General features: G+C 37.7%; 1 protein-coding gene across 1 annotated transcript; it reads right to left on the reverse strand.

Moving 5' to 3' along the window:
- Positions 1-711: 711 nt before the first annotated feature.
- Positions 712-12,513, reverse strand: LOC146456608 (uncharacterized). The gene is made up of 9 exons (XM_085093055.1): positions 12,182-12,513; positions 11,800-11,895; positions 11,581-11,623; positions 6,787-8,943; positions 6,080-6,174; positions 5,140-5,288; positions 3,942-4,036; positions 3,530-3,623; positions 712-3,066 (listed from the first exon to the last, which is right to left on the reverse strand). The coding sequence occupies exons 2-9, from the start codon at positions 11,838-11,840 to the stop codon at positions 2,492-2,494; spliced, it is 3,249 nt and encodes a 1,082-aa protein (XP_084949181.1). The 5' UTR covers positions 11,841-11,895; positions 12,182-12,513; the 3' UTR covers positions 712-2,491.
- Between the last annotated feature and the right edge of the window lie 1,067 nt (positions 12,514-13,580).

Genomic DNA, 13,580 nt, shown 5'->3' on the forward strand with positions numbered 1-13,580 from the left:
GGGGAGGGGGGGTGGTTGCGCTATCTCAGAATTAGAGACTTTTGTATGGAATTTGGTCGACCTTCAACAGGTTACTACGCAACGGAAAATTACCGAACTTGGTAAACTTACCGTTTTTTATGTGATCTTTCTGGCGATGGGGTTCATTCTTCATATGACGCAATTTAAACAATGTGTAAACTATGGCCCAGTTCCTTTATGAACTTCGGAACGGGTAATTAATATTAGTTTACTGTTTAGCAACCGCCTGTCACAAGCATTCCCATAAGCCCTTCATTCGCTACGCCCATTCACACGTATAAAAAATATGGTTGTCCTTCACACAATTAAGAAGTGCGAAGGGACGATATACCGTATTTATTCGATTAAGCGCCCACCCTGAAAGCCCAAAAAGTTAATAAGCGCCCACCCCACCCCCTCCCAAACCATTTCTGTACTAGCCCAGCGTGAAGTAAGAGGAGCGTCAGCTGTGTTCCAAAATGATTTTTTTTCTTGTTGAAGCGAAATAAACTTGCTATCCTTTGTTTTGTTATTCTAAAAATGTCCTCGCTTGCTGAAAATGTTGGGAAAATAATAAGCGCCTACTCTCATAGGCCCAAAATTAAATAAGCGCCTGGGGCGCTTAATCGAATAACTACGGTATGTATGTATCCAGAAAGACAGGACACAAGACACCATTTCAAATGGTAGGCACAAAAAAACACCAAGAAATGTAACAGTGAATAATATATTAATATATTTTCATAGCAAATATCATTTACATTATAAATAGACATACAAAAGCACAAAATCCTATCATTCACCAGTGTGACTTGACTGCAGATATTCGAAAGATAATCTTCACAGAAGATTCTTTAAAAGAACAGGAGAATTCTACACAAGGACTTGTACTGTACACCAGACAGAGGCAACACTTAGTTAGTGATATCAAGGCCCAACTTTAAACACTGCACAGATCAATTAAACCAAATTTAAAACCAGAAAAACTGGAAAATTCGGTAGTAAACTCCTCCAGTGAGTACACAAACAATATTCTCTATTTTGAGAAAGTCGAACAGAGAGCAGATTCCTTTTTCATCCGAGAATTGAATTACATTATTGTGACGCCACCAAATGCAATGTATAAATTAGGTTTAAAAATGGCCACCTCCAAATACGTATGGGAGAGGCCATTTGGTATTTTTGCGTTTTTCCCATGGGTGCCATTATTTTGTATTTAAAAAAGCTGTCTGGGTATAACACAAGTCCTCCTGCAAGATTCTCCATGTGACCAATCACCCAACAAAATGGTTCAATTGGTCACTTATTGCCATCAACCAGGCTAACGTTAGAAAGAATATACATACTGTGGAATGCACATGGAAGCAAGGAATTATATCAAAAACAGTAGAAAATGGGCGAGAGCAAATCTCATCTTTAACCACAGAGAATACTATTTTTTCCAGTATTCCCATAGATCAACAACTAAGGTTTAATCCGAAGATTTCATACTGATGACAGACTTGATGGGATCTAATCTGATGTGCACATCTCACAACTCCTTATAACCTTTTGGAGCTAGAATCTAGTTCTACAATCTTGTCATTTGATGGTAGTTTTTAGTCCAAATTAGACCACTTTGTTTCATCAAGTAAATCCTAAGAAGCCTGTTGCAAGTAAGAGTTTTCCAGACCTAGGATGTTTTGTGACTTTCAAAAAATGCATGCTTGAGAAGACATTGTTTTCAGACCACAAAGTATACAATCATAGAAAGGATTGCTTTTTCATGACAAACTGAATGAAAATACAGTGAGTGAAAAGTCTAGGTTTACAAGCAACAGACACGGAAGAGAATGATATTTAAAAAGAAAGATAAACTCAAATAGATGAGGGAAAGTCCTCAAGAACGGTTACATGTTATTGCAGCCATATTCGCCACTTGAGAAACTGTGAGAAGACTGATAGGAGTAAAGGACTGTGGGATCTTTTGGGTAGTCAGATGAAAATTGTGCCAAGGAATAAGTACATTTTTCTGCATTTTCTTAGAGTAGCGTAGCTTTTGTTAAATAGTTTCACCTGAAAGAGTATTTCTTATACAACTGACTGCCAAGACATGCACTTATTCATTGGCGCAATTTCCATCTGTCTACCCAAATGATCCCATAATCCCTCACTCGTACCAGCCTCCCCAAAGTTTCTGAAGAAGGGATTTAAAACAGCAGTAAGTACCTAGATTAACAATGACTACCTGTAGTTTGCTGTCAACCTGATAATTTATGCAATAGGCTAGTTCTAAATTACACTTATTTGGTTGCATGCACTTGTCAACGTTTTGGGGAATTTGTTTTTAATTTTCGTTGGTGTTGTCCAATCTTCTCAATTCCATTATCTATTACATTAAACCAAACAGATGTAATTCCAAAACAACCTATTGCTACCGGTGTTTCCATTGCCTGGTTGGTGGCATAAAGCTATGTTCCCTGCGAGCTTTTTACGAATAATTTTTCCACTTTCAAAGTGTTCCTTCAACATCCAAGACCTCATTCAGTTCAGAAGCCATTGAATTAAGTAAAGCTAAGGTGGCAGTCACATCTTCTTTCTCTGACTCAACATCCATTGGTAAATCGACAGACGAATCTGCAGAAACACTGAGATCCTCAACTCCTGAACTCTCCAAGCTGTGGTTTTCAACATTATTATCAAGGCGTTGCATGGACTGTTTGCTTAATTGACGAATTTCTTGCGGCGATGAAGTAGATAGATGGTTCGAAGTAGCACTGAGTGGTGAATGTGTTCTTGTTGAAAGACATGAAGATGAGGACGAAATTTCAGCCTTGGGTGACAAAGAATTTGTGTAAGAGTTTTTAATTGGCGGTGATGTATTAACGTTTAAAAGCGAGGATATTTTTGAGGACGCTTCAGAAACAGTATTTTTCATACTCTTAACAAAATCATTGTCTGTAGCTGAAGTCACTGTAGAAGCTTGATGTTTTGAGGAAATTGAATCTTTTTTAGAAGTCACTGATGAAGCAGCTTCTTCATGTGTGGTCTCCCTTTTTATTAAACTCACGAACTCCTCAGGATTCTCTGAAAATGAAAAGAAATAATTAGTAAGTTTATGGTACATGTAAGCAACTATCATGTTTAGCACTCTATGCCCAAAGTCACAGAGGGAAAGTGCTGGAAGACATTTTTCTCTAAAAAGAACATATTATAGCCCTCACTGATTTCACACGAAATTGAGTAAATGCTAGTGTACAGTGTTCCATTTCAATAATTGATAAATGCACAACTTGTTCAGCACTGAATTTCATATTTATACAACCATAGCCTTTGCTGCTGTAAAAAATTATTTGTTACAATAGGAGCTAAGAGTTGTTGTATTTTGTAGGATAATTGATAAAACTGGTTTTGAAGTTAAGTTTGACTGTATCATAAAAGAGGGACATTATTTTAATAACAAAAGAACACAACAGTATCCAATTTCAGTGAGAAAAGAATCACATATAATCAATGAAAGGTTTCACAGTAAATTAAGAACAAACAATACCTTTTGCCTTCTTTCTTTCTTCAGCTAACGCAGCTCGTTCATTAGTCAAGAAAACTCTGTACAGCATGACCATTTCAGCAGAGGGATGCTCCCTCTACAGAACAAAATATGTGTCAGATAATACAAATATCTACAATGAAATTACTAAAACAGAAACAGTTTAAGTTCAAAACTTAACAGGTAATTGGAATGTCTGTGTATTGCTGTAATCGCAGGAGAAAAATGCCAATAAAACTCTTGCGTGCCTTTCAGAATGGACATTCTGTCTACATGTTCTACTGCCTACGATTTTGCCTGGGTGCTTTTCAAGTGCAAATGCACTTGGTGCAAATTTGTTAGAATTGCGGAAAAAATGAGGAAGACTGGCAGATGATTTAGGCTAGTTACAGTATTAACTTTCAAACAAACTTACCATGCTCTCGTCAAATAGAAGCTGTCTGTGTTTTTCCATCATTTTTTGACTGCGTTTCACAAGCTGAGTAGACACTGTACTGAACAGACCTTCAGCTGGATTAGATAAGAAATAACAAAATATTAATGTTGTCAGCATATTTTGATTGACCTGGGAAAATTTTCATCTGGCCACAATATTGCATTCCAGCTGTTGAAATGCAAATGCCACATGTGCATCATTTGGACATTTTCTGGAACTAATCGACAACCTTAGGAGGTACTCCAATTTTTACTGTTCAATTTTTACAAAATTTCCATTAATTTTCCATTTTGCTGTCTTCTTGTTCCATCTACAAATGAGATTTGTAAGTTTGGAACAAATAGGGAAAAGCCTTTCCACATGACAGGGAAAATTTTTGAAATTTCTTTAACAGAAAAGTTTGGCTTAGTGGAAACTCTATATGGACATTTCATACCATACTGTTTACTTGAATAAGATTAAACCTCAGAGCTCTTACTCCAAACTTATTACTCTATAGGATGTACATGTATACCTCACTGTATTCCTTACCACAGTTCCACATCATTAAGTTTTGCAACCAGAAACTAGGTTCATTACATGAACACTACAATACTCTAAACACTGCTTCTTTTTTACTGGACTGAGAGTCACTCATTAGAAACACAATGTTTTAAAACTTCTAAGAAATCTGTTTTTAGTGACAATATATCAGTGTTTACATTCTAAATTAGGTAAAATGTACATCGTATGTTTCCTTTAATATACGTGTACATATGCAACTGTGAATCAGCATTCTACTGTATGTAAGATATTCTACAACTCTGGGCCCAGTTGTTCTAAAGCCGATTAATGCTAATCCACGATTAAAAGTTAATCAAGGTTTTCATCTCGCTCGTTTAAAATGGTTTAAAAGGCTAATTTCAAGCTAAAGGTTAAGAAAAGTTTAAGGCAAAACTGACGGACAAAAATGTTTTGGGAGAATCTTTATTAACTATTAATTAAACGCACATCAAAGTTTACATTAATCTGGGATTAGCTTAATTGGGCTTTGAACAACTGGGCCCAGGAGTATTCCTAAGAATGTCCTGGAATACAGCACTGTACGCCACTTTTTTAACACACTCCAAATATCATGTATTCGTTTACACATTTCATTTCCTTTCAGCCAGCTTACAAAGAATTAAAAAGTATTCACCTTTTTCGACATCAGCTGGTGTTGGACTTGGGTCGTAACACACGTGGTATGGTGTGAGACGCTTAATCATATCTTCAGGAGAACTGAAAGGTGTTTTAACGTCGGGACGAAGTACAGCCTGTTGGTCTTGTGTCAGGTTTTGCTTTAACCTGAAGACATATAAGGATGTCAGTGATTTGGGATGCAAATACATGTATATCTTTAGGCAATGCACTTTTAAAATTTCCTACATCCAAAACTGTTAGTACTAGTTATTAATAAAAGTGAAAAGAAGGGACAGTCCCATTTTACTTGGCAAGGCATTACTAGTTTTACATTTATGTCAACTGAGGGGCTGAGGGTAAAAAAGACTTTTGTTGAATTTAAGGTTGAAAATCACACCAAAAATTACTCCACCACCTGCTATATGCTGGCTATAGTTCAGGGAATACATGTAGCAGTTTAAGGCGCAGGTGAAATTGAAGGGTTTCGCTGCATAACTGACCTATAGTTCTTTTTAAATTGGTTTTTGTTGTTTTATCTCAGATTCACTGCACGTTTTGCATGTGGCCTTGAATTCCTTCACTGAAGAAAAATTGTTCTATGTTTTACCCGCTTCTTTGCATTTCGTTTTGTGATAAAAATGAAAATCTTGCCCATAATCATGGGGTTTTATGGATAAAACATTGGGACAACATTTCATGAAGGAATTAAGGGACACAGCTACAGCACCACAACACAATCTAAAAGGCAATATGCAGTAGGTTGGTTATGCCCCAAGCCCTGTAATAATTTAGTACAAAACAAAATTGATGAGCACTTGCGCTACTACAAAATTCTTATTACAGTAAGTTTCTGTTACTGTGTATCATATCATGTGTATCAAGCAGGATCAGCATTTATCATTATGGGAGCCAAATATGTCTTGCAACGATATCAGTAGGATAACAGTCAGACTGACCTAGTGACAACTTTTGGAACCTCTGCAGCATCTGAGTGTGGACGCTTCACCCCTTTGCTAACTTCCTGCTTCACAGGTACTGACACCTTGACACTCTTAAATTGATCAAAAGATAATAGGAATAAACATTAACCAATCAAAAACTGCAACAACATTATTAATATTTTAGCTTTCAATGCATTCAGTTTGCACACTTACTGAAGAATTATAAGGAATAACAGCAATGTATCCATGGGCATATCCATTTCTATTACGTCCCACAGTTTGCTTAAATGGCACCATTTACTTAAGAATATTTTTCAACATCAAACCTTGGTAACTTTGTCGGTTTCGAATTTCCCCTTGAGTACATGTTTCAAAGCAGTTAACATGTATATACCAGAAACCCTGCTTAGTCACTGTTCTAGGATGCAGTGGGACAAAATTATTTTGTTCCCTGCTACTACATGTTTATTGTAAGCAAAAAGGTTGCTCAATTTCCTGAAACAAATGTCATATGATAACTCTGATGTGAATTTCCTTAAGTGTGATAGTTCCTAAAAGTGTCCTGTGCATAATTTAAAGCTCAGTAGCACTGTACAAAAATTCTTACAATGTACATGTAAACCTCGCTTTTACCAAGGAAATATACATGTACAGGCCCTCCCAAGTTTACAGACAAATTAATGGATGATACTACACACTGATTGGTCCACTGTGTTCCTTACCTGAGACACTGGCTGCCGTCCTGATGTCTGAAGAATTCTAGGAATATGTTGCATTTTGCCCTGTTGAGTCTTCACGTTAACTTGCCGTTGTTGTTGGAGAATTGGTTGTTGTGTTCCACTCTGTACAACAACCTGTTTGACTGATGATCCTTGGAGCTGCTGTTGTAACTGCAACTGTTTTAACTGATCTGTTGTTAAACCCTTTGCCTGTACAGTGGTCCCTGTTTGAAGATTATTGGAGATGAGTTTCTGCTTCGCAGCCTGCTGCAGCTGAATCTGTTTCAGGGCCTGTAGCTGTTGCGGCGTTATCTGAATTGTCTGTTGTGTTTTTGCTCCCTGTAAACCCAGCTTTTGCAAAAGTTCTGGTTGTTTTATGATAAACACTTTCTGAACACCTGAATTCTGGGCTTGTTGCTGCTGCGTTTGTGGAGTGGTGTTTTGTTGCGTTGTGGTTACAACTTGTAGAAGAGGTGCTGTGCCTGCCTTGCTTTGCTGTACAACAGGCTTGGCTTGCTGCACAACAACACCTTGATTTATGATCTGTGCCGTGGAGTTCTTGTTAGGTTGATTTTGTACAAATGTCACTCCTTGAAGTAATCTAGCTCCCTGATCCTTTGTAATCACAAGGTTTTGTTGGGGTAACAGGTTAACTTGCTGTTGCCCAAGTATTTGTTGCACCTGTTTCTGTTGGTTATTCAATACTTGCTGCAACTGAACATTAACAGGAGATGCAGTAGTTACTGCTGTCCTTTGATTTAGGTTTGTATTTTTCAACTGCGAACTAGCATTGACTTGTAACTGTGTACTTTGCTGTTCTTTTGCAGTAGATCGTGGTTGAATATTCTGCACTATGATTTGCTTCTGAACAGGCTGTTGTATCTGCTGAAATACCTGTGGTTGCTGCTGTGCAATATTCTGTGCAGATTTTTGCTGTGAAACCTGATGAAGCAGTTGTTTAATAACTTCTTCTTGGACTACAATGTTCTGTGGCTGAGGTGCTTGTACTGTTGTCGTCGTCGTAAGCTGCTGATTCTGCTTAAGAGCAGCTTGTAGTTGAGCTGGAGTCAACACCTTTTGCTGAACAGTTTGAACAACTTGTAGCTGTTGTTGCTGGTTAGAAAGCTTTTGTTGTACTAACTGCTGAATTTGTTTAATTTGATTAGCAGGTAAAGACTGCGACTGAACAAGCTGGGGTGATGCCTGCTGTGTTGCTTGGTTGGTTGAATTTTGACCTCTGATTAAATTTAAAAGCTGTTGTGCTTGAATAAGCTGGGTATGGTTTGGCTGCTGGACAGTTCCCGGGGACACTTGATTAATCACAGTTTGCACTTGGGGTGTACCTTGATTGGAAACTTGTTGTAGAAGAATTTTGTGCTGTGTACCAACCATTTGAGGAGGTGAGGACAAACCAGTTTGAGGTAAAATGCTCGGCTGCTTCGGAGCTATCCGTTTAACAGGAGTTGTTGAAAGTACCGGTTGAGAATTACCTACAGACGATGATTTTGTAGTATGAAAATTTCCAGTAACAACATTAGCCTTTACATTTGCTTTAGAATCAACACCATTTAATGCAACACGATGTGCGACTGGTGAAACACTTTGCTGTCCACTGACAGTCTGTTTCTGTGTAACTAGAGGTACTCCAGAGTTGATAACTTGTCTCCCACGATTTCCCGGAGATCCAACAGTTGAGTTAATTACAGGTGAGGAAGCATTTGGTGTTTTAGGCTGGATTGGGATGGGCTTTTTGCCTTGAAATGCTGCCGCAGAAGTAACCACAGGCTTGTTCACTGTTACACTCCCTGGTGTAGATGACATTCCTAACACACCACTCCCTGCCTTTTCTACAGTAGGAGTCTTTAGGAAGCTTACTCCAGTAGACACAGGTACTGCTGAAGGAACCACTCCAACATTGTAGCTTGCAGTGCTACTTCCACTAGTTCTAGCAACACTGTTATTGTTAACTACTGCATTAATGAATGTACTCTGAGGAACAGCAGTTGAACTGATGCTGCTTAATGTTCCTGATCCTATCGAAGCAATTCCTGTGTTTGTTGATAATCCACTAGCCATACCACTTGTTCTCAATCCACTAGTATTCAATAATGGTGTAGAAACAACACCAGGAGTTGACCTCTTTGGGTGGATTCCATTATCCTGCCAATAAAAATTTAAATGAAGTAAGTAAGTAAGTAAGTAAGTAAGTAAGTAAGTAAGTAAAACCTTTATTTTGACACGATGAGTATTTAAGCTATGCAGCTTGTGGGGTCGTGTAAATAATATAAAAAAAATACATAAACAATAACTGTAATAAAATTGTAAAGTAAAATAAGACTTATGACTTCTTATATGTATAAACATAACATTGAAATTTACTATTTACAATAAACAAGTGTTTGATAATTGATGGTATTTATAACTGCTAAAATCATAGACCTAAAAACTCCTTTTAAGGGGGATCTATCTTCTACAGAATAAATTAGAAAAGTCCATATCTCTGACCAAAGTAAGTTTGTTAATCATCCTGGAGAAACGTTTCACACTATTCGCCATACGACATTCAATTGGTAAATGATTCCACAAAACTGGACCTCTATAAGATATAGAATGCTTTTTGATATTCGATTTGAAAGGTGGTATTTCCAGCTTAAGACTGTTCCCTAGATTATAAGAGGATTGCGATTTCACAATATGCTACATGGATGAAACATGCTACATGGATGAAATTCAAACAGGGAGATTCGAGAATGAAAGGGTATTGACTGGTTCAAAATTAAATTCTCCCAAGGGGTGTTTGTGCAAAATAGACCTGAGGGTGAAGTTCCTCCAACATTTTGTTATTCTTAATGGCCATCAGCTGTTGCAGGTGAATGATGGCAAATTCACAGAAAGAAATAATTGCAACTTTGATCATTGCCTGAAAATTTTAAAAGAGGCTGACTGATTTTCTGAGGTTGAAATTGCCAAGGATGGAAATAGACTGTAAAACAAGTTTTACCTATTTGCCTAAAACTCAAACCAGACAATTATACCTTAGTACAAATCAAATCTGCAAGATTCTCTCTTCAAATTATTCAAATTGAGAACAAAATGGCCATAATATTTAGACAAAATGCACAGAATAAGAGTGCTCGAATTAAGTTTTCAACATAGTAGACAATAATAAAAGCCCAATCAATCAACTATCAAATATATTATTTCTCATGCATGATTTGTATTGAGGTTAAATCTCTCTACATTTGGTGTGTTACCAGGACAACAAACCCTGCACATAAAATGTTAACAAAGGTGGTTGCAATGACACCGTTCATGTTGTTGTTAACATCAAGCAAAAAAATTGATAACATTGCAGTCACTGCACTCAAAACATTAAAAATTATGTGGTTTTATTTACAGAGTGAACCCTGCACAGGTTTTGTCACAGACAGGGAGCAGTGATCAAATGCTGTGACTTCCAGGCCACTAATATTGGAGAGACAGGCAGAAATTTGAACATACAACTGACTCTGAACACAAACAAGCAACTAGAAATGGTGATATCAACAATCACATTGCTGAACATCATTTATATATGAACCACAGAATTGACTGGGACACTGCCAAGTGCATTACCTTCAGTACAAATTGCTACAGGTGTATCATCGATGCACGCTGGAAAGGTGGTTTATTAACTTAAAACAAACGTCACTCAACCGTTGCCAACAACTACCTCCACCTTACAAAGCACTTATTGATAACATCGTGATCGGCAAAACAACAAACAATAGACAAGTTTACCAACAATAGACCAATGGACTTCTGATTTACAAAAGATGGATGGAAACGCACCAATTGCTTTTTAAAGTCTTTACAGCCAATAGCGCTGTGGTTTTATAACTGGCAAACGACCAGTGAGTCTCAAATTTGTTGACCAATCAGGTCAATAACCAGAGACATTTATACCATCTACTGATGTTCGACAATTTACTTGACTCTGATGATCCACTCAGATTGTCGAAACATCGACATCATAATTTACATACTTAGGCATAGCTCCTGGGTTGAAACCATTTTCAGTTTTGTCATCTTGTTGACGTCATTAATGCAAACAATAAAGCTATGAGATATATGTGTTATTCAAAGTGACACAGGCATACTCGAAAAAGGAAATCCGAGTGCCCCTATCAGGAGTCAAACCTAAGACCTTCCGATTACTAGTTCGGATGCTCTACCACTGAGCTACAGGAGACTCGTGGGAGCTAAGGCCATTAAACTATGTTCATGGGACAAACATCAAGCATACTGCTAGGATATGAATGTCAATGTGTGGCATATGTGCAATGGAATAAATGTGAAGGTATATTTTAAGCCTGGTGAATATTCAAAACATTATTAAAGGACATCTAATTGAGGAAACAAATAACAAAAAAAAATGTTACATTTGCTTAAGGCATCAAGGTCTTCTAGCTTTCATTACAGATTAACCAATCAAGAACATATAATCTATTATTCAATATACCAGTAGTTCACATGATACAGTTCTTAAATGTACACTCAGATGTCAGCTTAGTTCTGCCCAGTGATTCGTGCAGTAGATCAACTGTAAACAATTTAAACTGTTGAAAGGAAGTATCATGGTGAAATTAAATATTTGTGCAGAGAGATTTGAACGTTTACCAACACGAAAAAGAACATAAGCAAGTTTAGAGTGAGTAAGTTAAAAGGCTAATTTCACCAATAAGTTGATCGATCAATGCAAACGTTGATCTTATGATAAGCACATGTTTTTGTGTTGTAAAAGCACCGGGTACAAACCTGACTATTACTTCTCAGAAACTCTTGCAGAGCACTCGGGTCACTGTGGAGAAAAATAATGCCCTTAAAAATTGATTACCTTCTAAAAAACAGCCGTCCTTAACTTCCTCTTTAATTTGTAACTGACTTAACTCAATATAAGCTCAATAAGTTTACCTGCAATGTCCACAGTCCAGCATCAGCTTATCTCTATTTCTGACAATAAATATTTTTACTTACTTTATCACGTCAAGAAGACATTTGGCACTTCCATCGTCCATAATTTCCAGCGGGAAACAGATTAATGAACTGTTGCTGTTATTCACACCGCAGATCCTAACAGTCAAAAAATACATAAGACTTAAAAGTGGTAACGAAAGTTGGAAATTTCTTCAAAATAGTCAATTTTTCACAAAACAGACAAATATAGAATTACAGACAGCTAAGTTTCATTTCCTGGGGAATATTCGTAAGGTTTCTCTCCGACTCTTAGCACCCCTAAACGTCTAAAGACATCCTTTTGACAACAGGGGGGTAAACAACCCCCTATCCAAGAGTACAACCGGCAAACACAGCGTAAAATTACGAACATATAAGGTTCGTGTTCGATCGAACGACTTACCTGTGCTTGTTTGCATATGATGAAATCCACGGGCCTTTAACGGTCCATGGACCCAAATTGCTCCCTCATGTGGACTGGTAGGAGAATGTAGTGTGTCTGGAAATGGTCGTTTCGGCCCCGGGCCCAGCAAATTTCCTGTTTTGGAGTGATTTTAGCTAAAATTTCACGACGGACATGCGACCGCGACTCGCATTTGTTCCAAGCAACAATATGCGGGGGAGTCCAGGGGCACGCACGTGATCAATACATTACGAGGCCCTGGGTACTATTTCCGGTGATTTTGGCGGGAAGGTTCAGGTCAAGAGAGAGGGCTGGGGACAAGATTAAGATCAAAGTGGGTACATACTTCAGGGTATAGTAAGCAAGGCTGATACCGCGCAGAAAACAACACGACAGGGACATTCAAATTCTTTGTTCATCATTCATAGACACGCGCTATGGCGTTCGCAAACATTTGAATTTGGGCCAATCCGGAGTCAACAACAACAACAACAGTTTATTCAGTATTTTCATATGTATACATGGCATTACCAGCTATATAATATAAAATTATAGTTTGTATTTGAATAATTAAATTAACATTGATTGTCGTATTAACATTGAGTCATAAATATAAGCAGCGATTGTCCTACAGCAAGAGAGGATGATACCTTCATCCTCTCTTGCCTACAGACAAAAGGATCAGAACGTTGTTAAAAAAAACAAAGTTTTTGAATTATTGTTTAGATCATTAAAATTTTCATATCTAACATTTACTTCACTGAAAAATCTTTTGCGTATGTCATTATAATAATGACAAGAAAATAAAAAATGTAGCTCGTCTTCAAGCTCATTTAAATGGCAAAGAGAGCAGATTCTTAGATTTTCAGGTGTCTTGTTGTGCCTTCCAGTTTCATTACCTGCATTTAGTCATTTAGTCATTACCTGCATTTAGTAAAAAGACAACTGCACGTTGATTGAGCCTAGCTACTTCTTGCTGCTACGTGCACCGTGCTGACGAGAGCTCGTGCTAGCTCGAAACAACTGTCCACGGTCGCATTTTTGACTTTCGGTTTGGTCTCTGTCCTGTTTCAAAACTTAAAAGTTTCCTACCTAGTATCGGAATTGCTTACTTCAGTTTGCTTCAGAAACATATCGTTATCAGTTGCTGTTGTTGTTTTTTTGTGTGTATGTGTTTGGGTGGCGTGTTTGGAGAGGAGCATGGTGTTGTAACTTATCGAGGACGGGCTGGGACACGAACAGGCCGGAAAGGCTATCATCTCACGAAGACCAAATGTATGCTCTTTGGTACTAAACAAAAACTTGCAAATGCCTCTTTTAAGACCCAGCTTCATGGCAGTGACATCGAAAGGGTGAGAAATTTTTGCTACCTAGGGGTCACCCTTGAAGAATGCCTCTC

This window comes from Pavona decussata, unplaced genomic scaffold (genome assembly GCF_977016875.1).
Source record: "Pavona decussata unplaced genomic scaffold, jaPavDecu1.1 SCAFFOLD_254, whole genome shotgun sequence".
In the NCBI taxonomy this organism is placed as follows: domain Eukaryota; kingdom Metazoa; phylum Cnidaria; class Anthozoa; order Scleractinia; family Agariciidae; genus Pavona; species Pavona decussata.

What these genes read in the sequence shown, in the direction of transcription:
- LOC146456608 (XM_085093055.1), bottom strand. Translation starts at nt 11,840, where the DNA reads ATGGACGATGGAAGTGCCAAATGTCTTCTTGACGTGATAAA. An exon ending in TGTCTTCTTGACGTGATAAA is followed by an intron (nt 11,624 to 11,799) that starts GTAAGTAAAAAT and finishes TTTTCTCCACAG; the next exon opens with TGACCCGAGTGCTCTGCAAG. An exon ending in ACCAGCTGATGTCGAAAAAG is followed by an intron (nt 4,037 to 5,139) that starts GTGAATACTTTT and finishes TATCTAATCCAG; the next exon opens with CTGAAGGTCTGTTCAGTACA.